At 41.5% G+C, this 18,655-nt stretch overlaps 1 protein-coding gene across 2 annotated transcripts in view; it reads left to right on the top strand.

The window, feature by feature from the left end:
* Nucleotides 1-18,655, top strand: part of ELN (elastin) — a 144,040-nt gene that overhangs the window by 72,229 nt on the left and 53,156 nt on the right. For both annotated transcript variants that reach the window (XM_068270037.1, XM_068270036.1), the window contains 6 exons: nucleotides 94-165; nucleotides 1,876-1,905; nucleotides 6,161-6,232; nucleotides 12,801-12,839; nucleotides 17,508-17,564; nucleotides 18,178-18,225. In XM_068270037.1, the coding sequence (XP_068126138.1) occupies nucleotides 94-165; nucleotides 1,876-1,905; nucleotides 6,161-6,232; nucleotides 12,801-12,839; nucleotides 17,508-17,564; nucleotides 18,178-18,225 (318 nt within the window). The remainder of the gene's footprint in view (nucleotides 1-93; nucleotides 166-1,875; nucleotides 1,906-6,160; nucleotides 6,233-12,800; nucleotides 12,840-17,507; nucleotides 17,565-18,177; nucleotides 18,226-18,655) is intronic.

Here is an 18,655-nt window from a genome sequence, read left to right as displayed (position 1 = left end):
TTCTGTTTGGTAACACTGTTAAATTGTAATGTGGTGGTACACTGTGTCTATAATGCAGTGACTTGATTGGCTGTTAATCATTTCTTAACATAGGTGTGCGTTACCCGGGAGTTGGTGTGCTTCCTGGAGTAGCGACTGGAGCTGGAGTCAAGCAGAAACCTCAAGGTGAGACTCAGAGATACTCATAATTTTCAAAACAAAGCCTGGGAATGGGGACCATCATTGACCCCATAGCTAGAAGGGTTTCAGCTTTACAGTTTGGGAGTACAGAAAGCAGGAAGGTGACTACAGGTGAGCAGCCCCTCAAGCCACAGAGTGGCCAAGAGCTGTAAGGGGGCCCCAACTGCTACTTCCGATAAAGGGGTCAATATTTCAGATCAGGTGTTTTTGTGGCTACAGTTATGGATGGGAAGATCATGATGGCCACACGTTTTATGACCTACCCAAGATGGGACCCCAGGTTGTGAGGGTCACAAGGGTAAAGGTTTGAACATCGAGGGGCTCCGTCAAAGTTTTGCTGGGGGCCTCATGATTTGTAGTTATACCCGTGATAAAAAGAGACTTTTATTTCTCTTGCCCTGTAACTACACATTCAGGAGCATAGAAAGCAGGTGGTGGAGTGGGATCCCTAATCAGGGTCACATGGGGTACATAATTCATAGCGTAGCGGGAATACAGCTTGTGGGAAAGTGACTACACAAGAGGCTGATGCAGTAGATGCACAGAAATGTGAGCTGCTATTGCATGTGGCTGACTGCAGTAAATGTGGGGCTGTGGCACATGGAGCTCTGATGGATGTTGGATGGAAATTTCTTTACAGCAATGAGGGGAGCTGCTGTACCTGACGGGGGTGGGGCTGCATATTTAGGGGGAAGGGGTACAGACCATTAGACTAGGAGAGAAGGGGCAAAATACAATGGGCCATATGCAATTCACTTTTTCTCCTAAGTTTTCTCCTCGGTGATATTTTTATATTTGTAAATAAAATGCCTTTTAAGCCACCAGAAAGCAAGAAAATACTTAAAATAATTTTGATAGTACGTTTCACCTACTTTTTGGTACTTTTTTAGTTGAAAAGTGCTGGAAAGTTATTTTAAATCAAAGATGAAAAATTATCTCCTAGGAGAAAACACAGGTGAAAAAATGAATTGCATATGGGCCCATGTCTCCAGCACTAGGCTGACGCAGAGTCTAAAGCCTTCTGGCTTGGACCCCTCTTAGTGCCTGTGTTTTCCTTTTCCATGGAGCAAACATGATCTCTAATTTTGTTGTTGTCATGAGAGCTAGAAGGCATAAGAAGGAGCCTTCAACAAGTGTAATGGACCCTAATGGTTTCCAGTCAGGGAAAAGTGCCTGGGTCCCTTGGTGCTACAGACTGCTTAGAAAAGGTCCTACACAAATACTTTGCATTTAGCTTTGTTAGAGGCCACTGCAATTAACTGGAGGAAACATTTTGTATATGCTTGTCCTTATTAGCAAGAAGGAAATAAGCACTAGCTAACTTCTAATTATACCAACGGAGCGGCACAGATGCGTTATTGCAAACATATGCACTGCTCTGTTATTCTTCTCTCCAGAACTAGAGGCAGTGCTGTCCCCCTTCTCTCTCCTCTTTCCTTGATCTTTACAACCACGCAATCTTCTCATGCAGAAAAGTGGGGCACAGAAAAGAGTAGTCTGGCCTGCTTAGCTAGAGAGACATCAGAGGCAGCATTCTGACATGGAAGTTACTGCAGTATTCTCTACACGCCTGCCTGTAGACACAGCTTTACATGTGTGAATGATCCAGCTACTTCCTGCATACATATAAAATAGGTATAAGAAAATTCTTGTAATTTTGACTAATTTGTTTGTGTTGTTCGTTTTCCCTTTCAGCTGGCAGTGGAGTTTTGGGTGGGATACCAGGTAAGTCTTTTGATGCATTTTTTCTTGACCGCAAAGCAGTAAAATATGACTTTTGTTTGAGAAAAAAACAAACCAGCTCTGTTTATTGGCAGTATACAGTATATGGCAATACATTAGTTCATCGCTCTTACTTGTTTTATGTGCATATAAAACGCAGTCATTCCAATATAACTAGCAGATGGGAGTGTAAAAATGTGCTACCAGTCAATAGATTAGTTAGTAGGATTTAGGTGTGTCTTGATAAATACTCTGCATTATGTAAGCACTATAAAGCAGTTATTAAACCTTGTAATAGTTAAAAGTGCGGCCCCGAAGGGCCCTTTTTCAACTACAGAATAAGCTCTCTATTGGTCCTGTACTCTCATAATAATCACTTCTATAGATACTTTGAATAGTGGTAATCATTAACAGACTGTTCCCAATCCCCTTCTTGCACCTCTGCACACTGCAGTTGCCATTGGCAGGTTTTGGTGCGCCTATCAATTGTTATGTATAGAGTGCTTGGGGGGACCCATTGTAAAACGCGCATCGGGGCCCACAGCTCCTTAGCTACGCCACTGTTAAAGTGGACCTGAAGTCTAAAAACAAGATTGAAATACTGTAACGTTCCTAGATGTTATTATGGTACAGCATTGCCATGTGAAAATCTAAAAACTGTCCCTGTTACGATGCCCAGCGAACACGCCCATAATGCTAGTATGCTGCTAAATTATAAATTATAAACCAGCAGATTATTAATCAGCAGGAAATTATGAAGCAAGGGTTAATTGAAATTTTATTTTTTCCCATGAAAACCAAGGTTATTCCTGAATCTTTTAAATTAGTGATATTTGATATGAAGGCTTATGGTCATCTAGCTTATGAAATGAAACATGAAAACTGGCTATTAATTAGGTTCAATAAATCACACTTCTCAACAGGATGTTGTTCAGACCTCTGGCGTTTTATTGCTCCACAAGATGTTAACTCTTTTTGGAATTATGATTTTCCCACCATACAAGCTTCTGTTAAGACCCTTTTAGACTTCCAGAAGATATAATTTGTATTAGTGAACTGCTAGAGTGGAAAGAAATCTAGGGATGGTCAGAAATGACGATCTTGGATTCCGACAGAATTTCACATTCCGACTTCTGGCTTTCTGATTTCTGCGGAATTGTTTTTTTTTTGTTTTGTTTTTTGACAATAAAGTTAGTCAATTGTAAAGGGAAAAAAAGGTGTTTTGCAGAATCAGCTATTTTTAGTGAATGTACGCTATTATGTGTAATCCACATTTCCGATTGGCAACTACAGTACACTTCCATATTCTCCGATTGACGTCACACTCCCGACGAGTCTTGTAATTGGACTAAAAATTAAATAGTATTCTGATTTCCGATTTTGCAATATGGATTAGCTGATTGGTTCAGAGTCTTGTAATTGGCCTAAAACCTCCAAGTCTCGGTAATCCAATATTCCTCGGAATTCCAATTTCCACCATCCGATTTCCAATTTCTGCCACAGCAAGCTAATTTCCGATTAAAAACTCTGAAATTGTAATTCTACAACCTTGTGCTATGCAGAGGAAATTCCTGTTGTAAGTAGCATATAAAAGGGAACTCCAGTATTCTGAGTTTTACAGAAGCATTCAGACTTAGACCTTGCTATCATCTCAATAACGCAAATCCACTTTAACTCAATCTGATCAAAGAAACAAATGGTCCCCTCCGTCAAGCGCTGGCTGTCCCGTTTGGATCCCCCACCACGGGGGACTTTGGAAGTTTTCGGGATCTGAGTCCACCTGAAGACAGGCGGCTCCATACTGTGCACATGTGAGTGCGCAAGAGATGGCATTCGCACAGGCGCAGTATAGTGAGGCCCGTCTTTAGGCGCACTTGGGCTTCTGAAGACTTCCAAAGCCTCCTTTTGCTGCGGAAACAGCAGTATTTGACCAAATTTGGTTGAATATTGCTACAGGCTGGAATGGGAGCCAGGAGAGGAGAGGGAAGGCTCTATAGGACCCAGAGCCTTCCCTCTCCTTAGGTAAATATCTGGCTTTTTTTTCCAGGAACGATTGACTTTAAATACTATTCCCCCTCCGAGTCGTAGCAACTTGGAGGGAGGAGTAAATCGGGGTTCGGCGATTTACCCTTGCGTGAGTTATGCACTAAAGCATTAGTGCTACAGCGGTGCCCAGCTCAGGCGCTCTGCGCCTGGTGCCAAGCACCAAAACCACCTGATTCACCCAAATATCTATCCCATGTAGATGTACGGTGTACGCTGTACTACTGCAACTAGAGGACAATGTCAGAAGCTAACCTCTGAAATCTGCATGCCAGCATTTGGACAATATTTGCAGTAGTTAACATTTTTTGAAGGAGGAAGCGGCTGTTAAGCGAATGTTGTCTTTCTTCCACCGCACCCTGTCCTCAGTCCAGAGCCAATAGTGATAAAGGGCCAGGGGAGAGATGGAGCTCTCACCACACAGATAGTTGACTAAGCTTATATCAGAAAAAGGAGCTGAAGAGGAAACCAAGCCCTCTACAGTTTTGGCTCTCCATATTGTTTTATTCTTTTTCAAACTACCTTTCACTGCACTTACTGTTCTATCCCAGTATGAGCCTCAGCTGCATGATAACTGGTGCTAACCTGTGACCCCATACAATGATGTAATGAGCCATAATAAGATGCAGTCAGAATCATCATCATGTACAGGAACAATGACTGCAAATGATGAGAAATCCATTATCTTGTGAACTGGAATGTAGTTCACTCTTATGAATGCATTAGACACAGTATTCACAATGACTGCACTTCTATTTGATTGTTGTGGTCTGTCTTTTTTTATATATAATGACCTAGTCAAAAACAAGCGTAAGATTGTTGAAAGAGTTTCAGCAATGCTGTATTTTCCATAATGTTTTGTGATTAGAGAACAGTCATCAGTGCATCAGGGGTAAACAGCAACATCTGGAAATTCAAAGGTTTTATTTAAAAAAAAGAGTTAAAAACTTAAGAGTTAAAACTTTATATGGTTTCACCTTATGTGAGTATGAAGTTAAGTATACCAATATTTAAAACATCTAAAGATAGCCACACACGATACGATAAATTGATCAAATTTTACGGCTATTTGATAAAAACCATCAGTTGTACAAAAAAAAAAAATTACTGTAATTAGTTTGAGAAATCTGATTGATTGAGATTTTTTCTCTATAAAAGAAGATTGGAAAGTGAATGGTGTAGAATAGAGATTGTCAGTTTCTTGATTTATAGGCCCTTTTTTTTTAGAGTTTTCAATCTTTTTTTTTTCATAATTGGGAAAAGAATTGAGCAAATTTGGGTGATGCATTAGTTAGATTTTTGAAATGTTACAGTCAACTAGAAAAATGTATTGTTGTTCTTGAAAATAAATGTAAAACTTGTAGGGTGTGTGGCCACTGATCAGAAAAATCCGCCATTCCCAATCTTCTTATATTGAATAAAAAAAGTGGAAATTATATTTCTCAAATGAATTAAAAAAAAAGGTCTTTCAATTTTTCTGTACAACCGATCGTTTTCATCAAATTGCGTAAAATTGGATCATTTTATTGTATTGTGTGTGCCCCCCTTATAACTAAGATGAAATATCCTGATTAAATGCAGTCCATTCAGTCTATTGCAAGGATTAATGGCAAATGTTATTACAGCTTGCTTTCTGTGTTTTATGTGCATATAAAACATTTATTCCTTAGTGTTTTTAACATCAGTTTGCAGATAGGAATGTCAACATTTGCTGCCAGTCATTAGATTTGTGCCACTGTTATATTTAAGTAACAATAGCTTCTGCTCAGTGCAGATACAGGTAAGTACTTGCAGAGTCGGACTGGGACGTGGAAAAGCTGAGGAAATCCACCTGCTGGCCAAGCAGCAGAAACCCTGTGTTATCAGTCACTCCCAATAGAAACCTGCAGCAAGTCTTCACTGATGGCAGCAACACCTGACTACTGCTGCTTGGCCAGCAAGGGGATTTACTCAGCTTTTCCAGCTCCCAGTCTGACACTGATTACTTGTGCAACAAGGTGAGAGTTCGGGGATACTCAGTACTGCAGAATATTGTTGCCATGGTTGCAAGGAATTGGAATGAACATCATTGATAACATTATATTACAAAAAGATTTCCACTGCCCAGATCTAGGTTTCTGTCAGTTTTATGATGAACATAGAATTTCCCTTTAATTTCCCTTTAAACTGTGCCATAAACATTTCATGCATTGGCTATATTCTGTTTTATTCCAAGGCTTTGGTGGTTATGGTGGACAACAGCCTGGGGTACCTCTAGGATATCCTATTAAAGCTCCTAAATTGCCAGGTATGTATACTGGATTGTCTGAAGGAACACTTCGCCAATTCGATTTGCAGTGATAAATCCTCTGAGACAAGCTTAATCTTTCTCAGTAGTGTTTGGCACTGAAATGATGGACAATGGAAATGGAAAGCAGTAGAAGGGTAGAGATTCTACATTTCTGCACTGTTTCATCAGTTCTTAACAGCAGAAGACAGCTGGGGGTCACCAGGCAACAGGAATACTTACTCCTACTAGAAGGCACTGTCTGAGATTAATAAAAGCCTAAAATAGAGGGACACACCCTCCAGTGTAGGATTACAGATAAGTCTCCGGCAATCCCAGGTGTTACTTGTATATGATACAAACATCATTAGGGCATTATCGTCTGTGATTATTCAGGCACTAGACATAACTATGTAAGTTGATGTGACAGTAATATTACTACTAATGAAGTAGGAAACTTAGTGTTAGGCTTAGTTATCATGGGTAGACACATGGTCCATTTCTTGGGTAACTACCTATTCTGATTGATTTCCTGACCGCTAATCAATGATATGAGAATGCCATACCAATGTGCACACACATGTACAATGACTCTTCTGCCTGCTTAACAATCATAACAGCATTAATGAACTGCTTCATGAGAGCGCTTTATTGCACTTGCATCTTCCTCTCCAGTTAATAAACATGTCAGGGCTATCCTATGTCAGGGGATATTAGGCCTGATCTTCTAGGTCAAATTCTAAGCAAAAAAAAAATGCTTTATCTGGTCTGGGGTTGAGGTTTCTGTTAAAGAGAGCATGAGGTGGGCTCAAAAAATGAAAAAAAAAAAGTAAGATACAGGGAGGCGGGGAGTGGTAGGAGGTGTGGCCAGGGAGAGAGAGCTGCCCAATGGCAGCTCAGGAAACCCTGCAGGCACGCCCCTGGTGGGCATTTGTACAGGGAATTCCTCTCCCCTCTGTTTACCTCCGAGTTAGCGACAAATCTTGCCACTAAACTTGGGGGGGATATAGCGGGGGGGGGGGGGGGGCGGCGGTTGGGGGACACAAAGGCATATCATTAGGCAGAAAACATGCCTCTGTGTCCCATCTGCCCCCGAAGATCCACCTTGGGTTTTCTTTAAAGGAGAACTAAAGTGAGAGACAAGGCCTGATGTATATTTTTCCTGCCCCTGGGCCAAGTATGTTGTGGCTTCCCTTTGATGTGCAGCACCCTCTTCCATGTGTAGCCCTTCTCTTCATGAACAGCTCCCTTGGGCACCAGTTTCCCTTTTTACATGTGTTGCTCCCCATTTTCAGCCTCCACTCTCCTATGTAACAACTCCTCTTTTATGTCCAGGAGCTCCCATAGGCTGATGCTGCACAAGGCCCAGGCCTTTGTAGCCTTTTCAGAAATCAGGCCCTGGCGAGAGATATGGAGGCTGCCATATTTATTTCCTTTTAAACAATGCCTCTTGCCCGACTATCCTTCTTATCCTCTGCCTCTAATACTTTTAGCCATAGACCCTGAACAAGCATGTAGCATATCAGGGGTTTCTGACATTGTCAGATCTGACAACATTAGCTGCATGCTTGTTTCAGGTATGTGTGATACAGACATTACTGCAGCCAAATAGATCAGCAGGGCTGCCAGGCAACTGGTATCATTTAAAAGGAAATAAATATGGCAGCCTCCATATTCTTCTCACCACAGCTGCTCTTTAACACTAGAAATCCTACCTGATAACTATAGCTCTAAGAAAAGAGGTCGGAGCTTGTTTGTCAGTTAAAGAAAGCCAGGAATGGCTATTAACTGAAATAAAAATGAATTTTCCATACAGTTTATAAGGCAGGCCTTTATTTATGTTAAAAAGACTGCCTCCACCCATAGCTAAAATCCTCCCTCCTTGGACTTCATTGCTTTTCTGTGTACTGTACAGTACTTGCATTAGCAAACCCCTCCTCCTTGCTCCGGGTTGCATTGCTATTCAATCTTGAATAAGTATCCCCCCTCCTATACCCCCCCCCCCCCCCCCCTCCCTCCATCCCTTGGACTGTCACTCCAGTATTACGGTCCAACGTTAAAATGGATTTTAGGTTATGTAGTTAACACTTGTAAGTGCCAATTTTTTTTACTGTGACATAAAAAGTGAATTTATAAAAATGATTCATGTGTTGCTTGAATAGGAACTCGCTCTCCCGAGTCGGTGCTTACTAGAATTACAGTACCTTTGGCTACAATTACAGCTCCAAGTCTTTTTGTTTAAATGTTTACCACCTTTTCACATCTGGATTTTGTACTTTTTGCTCATTCTTGGCCTCCTCTTTTGCTTCAGTCTCAGGTCTCTTGCAGAGGGAGAAATATGACAAAAATGAATGGTGCAGCACTTGAGGATGGAGAGGTTGCAGCAGCATCTGGGCCCCTAGACCCTAGGGCCCACTTAGGGCGCTGCGGCAGCTGCTACACTCATAATTGATACTATAATCCTGATGACTACATGTTTAAGTGATTTGAATGGAGGTACAATACTGATGGTGACCCATTGAAAAATCTTCACTGGGGCCCCTGGCTTAGTAGTTAAGCCACTGGGAATCTTGTAGCAGGTCAATACCTACCCAAGTTACTGTAACTACTTCTTTGTTTCTCATATTAACATTGGGCCTTGTGGCCTAGTCAGTGGACCCTGTCAACAGGGGCATAACTATGTATCACGGGCCCCCATGCAAAGCTTGTAAGGGATCCTTTTTACTACACTCAGAACCCGCCCCCCTTCCCTGATGCCCAGGGAGGAGGAACTCAGACTTCTTCCTTCCTCCTCCCCCACCAGCGCCCCCACCCGTGCTCCCCTAGCTGTGTCAGACCCTCAGATCAGCACTGCGGCAGTGATGGTTGAAGCTTACCTCTTCCACTGTTGGGACTCTCTGGCAATCCCACTGCAGCCACTAGGTGTCCTCTCTGGTTTCTGCCTTCCTACCTAGACTGAGAGGTAGGCTGAGACCAGAGAGGACAGTGACACCCAGTGGCTGCAGTGGAAGTGCCGCAGTGACCTGACCATGGAAGAATTAAGTCCCTACTATCTCTGCAGCCACACTGATCTGTAGGTCTGACACAGCCAGGGGAGCACAGGAGGGGGACCGTGGTAAAGGAGGAGGATGCAAGAAATCCAGACCCCTGCTCCCCGCAGGGCCTACCTGCGATTACGGGGAGCAAGGGCCTGGACACCACTTAGTGTTACAACACTGATTGTCAACCACTAGGCGCAGCCAATGTATTATCTGGTCTGTGGCAGAACTCCTGAAATTGAGTTTTGCATCAGCACCACCGGCAGGGGGGTAGCAATAGTCATAGCAGCCACAGCAGCTGCTATGGGGCCCTGGAGTATAGGGGGCCCAGGAGATAGTTAATGTATTCACCATTAACTTTCTTGTGTTTCTCCACCCTCTGACTTTGTCTCAGTGCCCATTAACTATGTGCAGTGTTGATTGCATGAATGTAAATTACCCAATTATCTCATATCCATAGGGTAGGGGCAGGTGGCATTGCTTACGAGTGCCTACATATGCGGGCCCCATTCCATTTTTGCTATGGGGCCCCATAATCTCTAGCTATGCCACGCCCCGTCTGGATTTAACACAGACTGGTACCCCTTGAATACCATGTAAAACACTTTATTTTTGAAGCAATTTTTAGTATTTTACCTGTAGGTTTGGATATTGTGCTGACAATTACAGGGACATTGAAACTATATAAATTATATAAACCAACCTGATTGCACAGATTTTAAACAGGCCAAGGATACACTTTACATTTTGCTTTACAGGTTACTGCCCCTTTCTTCTTGGCTAAAGACTGTTGTTATTAGCAGTGATTCATATTTGAAATTCCGGCAGTTTCCATGAGGAAGGATAAGGAAAGGCTGCTGATGCATGACTAGGGCCTGCTTATCATAAATACTCTGACGTTACTTTTCACTAAGTGAATCCCTCTGCCTGAAGAGAAGGGCCGGTATTTCTTTATGAGTGATGGTGAAGATGTACATTCTACAGGACTGTTTTGACAGCTGTGAGAGGAAACTATTCAGGTGTAAAAAGGACAGAAAATAAACAGAACTTCAGCACCTCCAAGCATTCCTTTTGGGATGCCAGAGATTGGAATTTATTCCCACACATCGATAACAGGAAAATCCTACATTTCACACATGCCAAATGATGCAAGCAACACATCTGATGCAGGATATGTAGTACATTCCAAGGTTCAATAACGGGATCACTAAAACACTGGGCCTTCATCTGTATTCTTTATCAGGGTTGGATGTACCGTATTTAACAAGCTCTCCTGTCAGAATAGTGAAGGATATATTGTTGACTGAGTACTGTAGGCATCTTATAGCTTTCATAAACAATAAGCATCTGTAATGTGGATGCCTATACAGTATTAGCATTATTACTGCACAGCACACTGTGAACAACTGTACAGTGTACAGTGTTGTTTTAGCAGCCTTACCCAGACATTTTAAGGACAATACACACCTTCAGATATGGCAAACTAAACCACTAATGTGCATAATGAGTGTCAATAGACTGACCTCTTGTTGCCTTGGCGTAAGTGTTTATTTTTGGTCTAGCATACTGTGCTTGTGTTTTACCTGTCATTGGGACCTGGTACAGATAATTCTTCTTAAGCCCTCATCCTGAGGCCAGGGGATCTCTCAGTCGCACTGTCTGGTGGCAGGAATGTTGCCTACTGCTTGATGCCTAGTGGTTTTTGCATTCTTTTCCTCCCTTGCATCCATTGTTGTTGTTTTTTTTGTGCTCAGATTCTCATTGGCAAATACTGCTTTTGAACACATATTGATTCTGCTTGTGGTTTGCATCTGTTAGTTTACATTGCTTCCTGGACTTCAAAGGAGATGCCCAAGAGCTTCCATTGCTTTGCTGTTGGATTGGTCTGAGTGGGGACATGGTGGCACCTATATTACTACTATGTGGGGGTAACTGTAATGCTGTGGCAGCTTGACTCATGGCTTTACACTGACTCCTGCATAGTGATAATGTTTCACTCTACCACCATTTTTATTATATCTGTTACCTTCAAAACCCCTGCCATAAAAATGCCCTGGTATTGAAAAAAATGTCATAAGATATAATAACCCTTCCATGTCCTAACAGGATATCGCTGCTTTTTTTCACTTCTCTGTCTTGTTGCATGCAATTGACTGCTATCACAGAAGTGTGTCAATGGTTTTTGAACAACAGAATCTTTATTGACAATATTGACAATGTGACCAGTACACCACACTCACTATTCTGGTAAACTAGTCACCATTCCTGTCAGCGATGGATTTTCTCAGTTTACTGTATGAAAACAAAGTCTGACTGAATGAACAATTGTTCTTATGTAGTCAGTGAACACCAGTATTTTTTAAATACACTTTTTAGCAAATACAGGTATCTCCAACGTTTTATTCGTTGTTGCTCATCATTTTACATACCATATTTCTCTGTTAAAATAACATTACATTAGCTCTTCACGTAACCTAATACAACTGTAATACCTAATACAACCTAATACAAGTAGATCTTGCAGCCCCAAGCAACCAGGCATAATCCTTGTTTTATTTTCAAACACTGTAAAAATTGCAGTTAGACAATTATTCCAGGGGTACTAACAGTCATTATCACAAACAGGAAAGTTAATGTAGAGACACACTTTCTGTGATCAGATACAAAAGACAGAGAATTCACAAGTTATCAATAACATAAAAGGAAACAAAAAGCCGGTATATCCATTAACACTCATTACATCTAGACATGCTTTTAACCTACTAATCACATTTCTGAAACAGGTTGACTTTGAAACAAATTATAATTTACACACTGCTATCATACTCTCGGTTAACAGCTGGCCCCATGAGGTGTTGGTTGTGACCGATACTCCTCCCTGGCTCATGCTCCTTTATTACCACTCCAGAACCCTCAACTATGCACATTTTGAAACAGGTTGGGTTTCCCATGTGACTGTCCTTGAGCCCAATTACTGGTCTCTCAACAGCGTAAATTATGTTGGAGGTGGAGTGGGAACGCTCTACACTCAAGTAGAAAGTGCAGAAATTTGGAGGGTTGTATAGAAGCAATACTGGAATGGGGAGGGCTCATATTTATTACAACCAACACTTGATTTTTCTAATTGTAGCCTGAGAGGGTCACACAAATTTTCCCCAGAAATTCTGTTTGGGTTCACTTTAAGACACCACAGAATACGCTAAGTGTCTCAAGGAAGCATGGAAATTTACAATCAGAAGATGTGCATGTCCAAAAATTCAACAATGCATGACCCCACGTTACAATTAAAAATTGAGACACTGCCCTTAAGACTTTGTGAAATGCCTCAAAAACATATGTCAACAGCAAAAAACAAAGGCTTGTGTACACACAGCCTAAATTCATCTTCTTCCTTTGAAAACTTTGCATGACCTCCATTGAAGCATGACTTCTATCCTCCCTGTCCTGTGGCAGTGGCACTGGTTGCTATTACACAGTTAATTTAGCTCTGCATATATGAGTGGTTCTCTCATAAATGTAACCTTTTTCTCTATTATTATTATTATTGTCAGGAGGCTACGGGGTTCCTTACACATCGGGGATACCTGGAGGTATGTATACCATAATACTCTCTTCTCCTCCTCAGGACACTATAGAGTGTACAAAAGCTTCTCAAATGTATTCAGCTTGGAAAACTTAATGGCCAGAAAAGCCACTTGGAAAGAAAACGTTATGTCAGTGTATCAAATCATGCTGTTCTTCCTTTGCCGCTAATGAGGAGGAAACATTGTGCAGGCTCGGGCTGTGGCCTGTGTGAGAGCAAGAATAAATAAACATGTTCTCTTATTGTTATTGCAGCATATTTCCTGGCATCAACGGCTCCTTTTTGTGCGTAAAATGTGTTTCTATGAAAGCATAGGCAGCCACGTTTCAAAATATGTAAGAGACGAGAATCTTAGAGTGTGTCTGGCCAATATGAAAGTCATTTATAACTGGCTGTGACACGTAATGAGTGTGGCTGACATTAATAGCATTCTAATCTCCCCCATTCTCCAAGCTGAGAGATGAGAGGTCTGACCCAGGAGCTGGAGAGTTTGGCTCTGTATGGAGCACTCTAACACCAAAGGCGTGTGCATAAGATACCACATATGTATGTATGATAGAATGGCTCCTTACAATTCGGACCAGATTAGGTTTCATTCTGACAGGTATAAGTAGGATTTGTAAGCTACGATGGCATTGCAACAATTAGGGAGATAACAAAGGTATAGGCCGAGTCCAATACTACTATGATGAATGAGCTTCCTAATGTTACACCCTTGAGAAATAGCAAATGCTGAAGGCTCTGACAAATGTATATATTACACGTGTATTTCCTGCTAAAACACTGTCAGGCTGTTTACAGCAAATGTGAAGTGAGAGAAATATGAAGGGCACCATTGCTGACTTCCTTGCTCTGTTAATCCTTAATAATTTTGTAAAGTGTTAGTGTATTTACACTTAAAGGACCACAATAATGAAAACTTGTAAAATTTAAAATACATAGATATAGTATGTACATTTCCCACAGAGTAAAATGCACTATAAATGTCTTCTTTCCTATTCTGTTGTCACTTACAGCAGTAAGTAACATTTTGCAGCTCTGGCAGGTTTTGGACCAGTCCATTTTTTTCATAGGAGAGTCTCAGGAATTCCTTAGTTTTCAAAAGCACCCTCTGAATGGCAGTGGCACAGTCCAACTGTCAGAATACTGTGCTGCAAGTAGGGAGCCAAGCTGGCATTTTGCTCTTGGAAAGATTAAGGAAATTCTGAGACTTTCCCATGAGGAGACAGGCTAATCCAAAACCTGTTAAAGCTGTCAGATTTTTACTTCTTAATACAGATGACTGTGAGGTAACATAAAAGTAATTTATAATGCACGTTTCTCTTAGACATATGTATATCTTATATGTATGCATACACATATTTATGATTTATGATTTCAAGTTTATTTTTTTTTTCACAATAGCTGTCCTTTAAGTTCCAGTCTGAGGGCGCATTCACTGTGGGACGTTATTGTCCTGCGTTATAAAGTCATATTATAATGCAGGTTAGCTCACTGTAGTGTTAACCCTATGCGACATTCACAGTGCGACGTTAACATCACAATGTAAATGTTGCGTTATGGTAACTCTCTGCTTGCAGTGTGTTTCCTCTTAACGCAGACGTTAACAGATGCAGAGAGGCATACTTTTCATTGCCTGTATGCTTCACTGTATCCACTGTATGCCACGTGAACGCAGCGTTAATGTGCGTACCACCGTTGCTACTTTAACGTCACCTTACAACGCAACGTCCCACTGTGAATATGCCCTGAAGCAAAAAGAAAAAAAAGTTAGGTGCTCACTACTTTAGAGGGAAGCCTCTGGATGCTGTTTTATAATGGTACACTCAAATTGGCGCATTAACAGTGCGTTGTGGCGAGATTGGAATAACATGAGGCATGCTGTGCATTACTGGATGACATGCATCTTGACAGTTGCAGTGAAGAATACCTTTTGATGTACTGTATGCTTCACTGTATATGTTGCATCGCAAAGGTAATGCATAATGCAAATTTTCCGCTAGGTTGTGATTCTTCTTTATAAGGATGTGCAACGCAATGCCGCAGTGTGCAAGTAGCCTCAGTATTCTCACTACAGGGCTGCATAATAGTGGCAGGTGTGTGACTCAGAAACTACTGAAGCCAAGGATAAGCATTAGAGCCAGGCAACCAGGATGATTTTTTTAAATAAGGAGTAAAGATGGCAACCTTCACCTTCCTATCAGATGAGGTTTCCTTTAAGGTGCTGTAATTAGAATCAGTAATGAGTGTTTTCACATGCTAAGAATCAGTACATTTGCCTGCTCTCAGGCTACAAAGGCAGCCAACAACTGCTTTCTGTACAGCTAAACAATACAGGATGCTTTTTACTGCTTGTTGGAATGAAAAGGTTAAGAACAAAGCTTAGAAATGTGTAATTCATTAGCAAGATTTACTTTTTCAGAGTGTGATAAAATGGCTGTTGCATGCTATGAATGTCTCTACAAAGCAGAGCTAACAGTAAAGTTAAGCTGCATAAATAGAGGATTAAGAAATGTAAAATATAGATTTCTTTCTGTATAAAGCAGAGCAGGATTATGCACCAAGCAAACTAGACAGGTGCTTGGGGCCCAGTGTGTTTCAAGGGGGCCACCTTCCACCTTCGTTGACCTCTCTCCACTTTAGCTTACTAAACGGGCTGATTTCTCAGTTGTGTCAGCTGGCTAATTTGTAAACACAGGATGTTAACCCTACGTCTGCTTCCATGAAAGCAGGAAGTGCACACACTGCAGTTTTATTGCAGGAATTCTGTAAGCTGTAACAAAGAGATGTGTTTCTTTAACAGTTATTATGCTGTTGCTTATATTTTAGAGGAGAGAGGAAGTTCTGAGTTCAGATCCGCTTCAAAGGGAACCTAAACTAAGAAGTATATGGATTTTTCCTTTCAAAATAATACGAGTTGCCTGACTCTCCAGCTGATCCTGTGTCTCTAATACTTTTAGCCATAGAGTCGGCACAAGCATGCAGATCAGGTGCTCTGACTGAAGTCAGGCTGGATTAGCTGCATGTTTGTTTCAGGTGTGTGATTTAGACACTACTGTAGCCAAAGAGATCAGCAGGACTGCCAAGCAAATTATATTGTTTACAAGGAAACATCTATATGCCTCTCGGTTTAGGTTCCTTTTAAGGCAAAACAGACTGCTGTCAAAGGCTTATCTTTTACTTTTCATTGACTTATCACTAGTCAAATTGAGCATACAAAACCAACCACAAATCCATTGTACATTTATCAGTTTTATTGATCACAAGTGATTGACATCAAGTGCAGAATCAAAAGAAGCTGTGTTGGTCCGGTTGGAAAGCTTTCTTTGATTGTACAAGTATCTGATGGGCTTTTCAGACCGCTCACTTTATTCCTATTGGTTGAACTTGTAAGCATGGGCATATACTGTACACATCTATCTTGCCTACACTTTACTCCTGTTTTATTAATAATTACTATGGAATCAACCATACATTGATTCCATGCATAGTTCTGTGATCAATTAATTTACAATCAGCGATCAATATTTTTGAGCAAGTTGATTGAACTGAACTTCCACAGCACTTAAGTTGACTTTTATCTAGCTAGCATCATTTGTCTAGTGATTTTGCGGACCGATTGACCATCTGATTTAAAGAGAACACGAGGTGGGTTTGAAGAATGTTATCTGCATACAGAGGCTGGATCTGTCTATACAGCCCAGCCTCTGTTGCTATCCCAAACCCCCCTAAGGCCCCCCTGCACTCTGCAATCCCCCATAAATCACAGCCGTGCTGCGAGGCTGTGTTTACATCTGTAGTGTCAGTCTCAGCTGCTCCCCCACCTCCTGCATAGCTCCGGTCCCTGCCCCCATCCCTTCCCTCCAATCAGCAGGGAGGGAAGGGATGCAGGCGGGGACCGGAGTTCTGCAGGAGGCAGGGAGAGCAGCAGACTGACACTATAGAGATAAACACAGCCAGCTCTGACAAGCTGTTTGTCAGCAGCGTGGCTGTGATTTATGAGGGATTGCAGAGTGCAGGGGGACCTTAGGGGGGTTTGGGATAGCAACAGATCTGGGCTGTATAGGCAGATCCAGCCTCTGTATGCAGATAACATTCTTCAAACCCACCTCGGGTTCTCTTTAATAGTTTTATTGTAACGAATGAAAATCTGTGCCACAAGCATGCTCAATTGGTGTTCCGACCGATTTACAGTGGTGAGATATACCATGCACAGGAGCCGGGGTAGGGGGCAGAATTAGCAGTGCCACGAGGCCGAGTACTGATAGATTTCACAATGAAATCTATCAGAGGTCAGCCTGCGATGTATGGGCAGGCAACAGACCTCTCTCTCCAATAAGATTCAATCATAGAGAGAGATCTATCTCTTGGTGGATCTGCCCATACATTGCTAGATGTATAGACACCTTTACTAGATTGTGCTATCTTTAAAGATGCATATTAAAGCAAAAAAACTTTTTTCCTTTGAAGAAAAAGCCTCTCTAATAAAAAATGTGTATCATTCCTTGGATATCTAATAGCAATAAACAGCTATTAGTGCGATACTAGAAAGCAAAGCTTGCAGCTGGCACAAAGGGACGGATCTAGCAAAGTGATTTATTTGCTGTTATGTGATGTTTTATGCCTGAGTTGTGTAACTCCATCTCACCAGCTAAATGATTATGTGATATCATAGGTTATGGAGCCGGTGGAGTGGGAGCTGGTGGCAAAGCTGGGTATCCAACAGGTACTGGTATGTATCACGTTACATGACATTCTATGAGAAAAATACATTTACCAAATGCTTCTGACACACCAGGAATGATCTGACTGTAACAAAATACAGCGTATTTCCTGACATTATTCTGTTTTTGTTTAACCTCTAGTTACCATAGTAAGTACTCCCAAGTTAATTCCCAGTTATATATATCATTTTGGGAGGCTCACTAACAGGTTTTTTATGCATGCAAATAAAGTAAACATATAGCATCTGTTTTGAATATTGCATGGGGCTTATGCGGAGCAGCTAATTCAGGGAAGTATATACATCCCAGTGAGAGAGGGGAGCGGAGGGGGCTGCAGGCTCACAACCTAAGACAAAGGCAAAACATGCTTACTGTATTTGTGGACTGGCTAGAACTTCCATTTATCATTGTGTCCATCCTGGCTTGGTGTCATAATGGTGACCCATGTGATTCCTAATGTGTTCTTTTACACGTGCACCAATTTCCTATGCTGAGCTTCATCCTGTTGTGGCAGCATCCCGCTGCAAATGTGCTGAGTGATGTAATAAGGAACAGGTGGTGCACTGATGGCCACAAGCCTTGCCAGGACTAATCATTTCTTTCTCGCTCTTCTCTGCACAGGAGTTGGCGCTCAGGCAGCAGCAGCCGCTAAAGCTGCAAAATATGGTGGTGAGTCCCTCTGTTGATTATCCCTAACTCCATTATTCTAGGTGTCACAAAGGCAGAAGTTTTAACAACTACCAGACTTATGGTCTAAAAAAAAAAGTTCACGTTTTACTCTTAAGTTAAAAGTAGGGTGAAGGTAGGGTAGAGTTTGAAAGTTCACAAACTGGTATTTATACTTTAGAAGCCAAGAAAGTAAATAATTGTTTAAATAGGTATAACTTTATTCTTGCATATTCTTCATTTTTTTCTGAACAAGATGTGAAACAATATGCAGGTATGATAAGCAGAATGGCCTAACGCGTTTCACGGTGAGAAGATGCTTCCTCAGAGGAACGTGAAATACACATAAAATCAGTTTAGACCATAGAGTATGCCCAATTCAAGATGTTCTGCATCTTGTCCAGAAAGATGATCTGTAGTAAAGGTCAACTTG

The sequence above is a fragment of the Hyperolius riggenbachi genome, chromosome 2, assembly GCF_040937935.1.
Source record: "Hyperolius riggenbachi isolate aHypRig1 chromosome 2, aHypRig1.pri, whole genome shotgun sequence".
In the NCBI taxonomy this organism is placed as follows: Eukaryota; Metazoa; Chordata; class Amphibia; order Anura; family Hyperoliidae; genus Hyperolius; species Hyperolius riggenbachi.
Note: the sequence above shows the minus strand (reverse complement) of the source record. Positions and strands in the feature narration are given on the sequence as shown.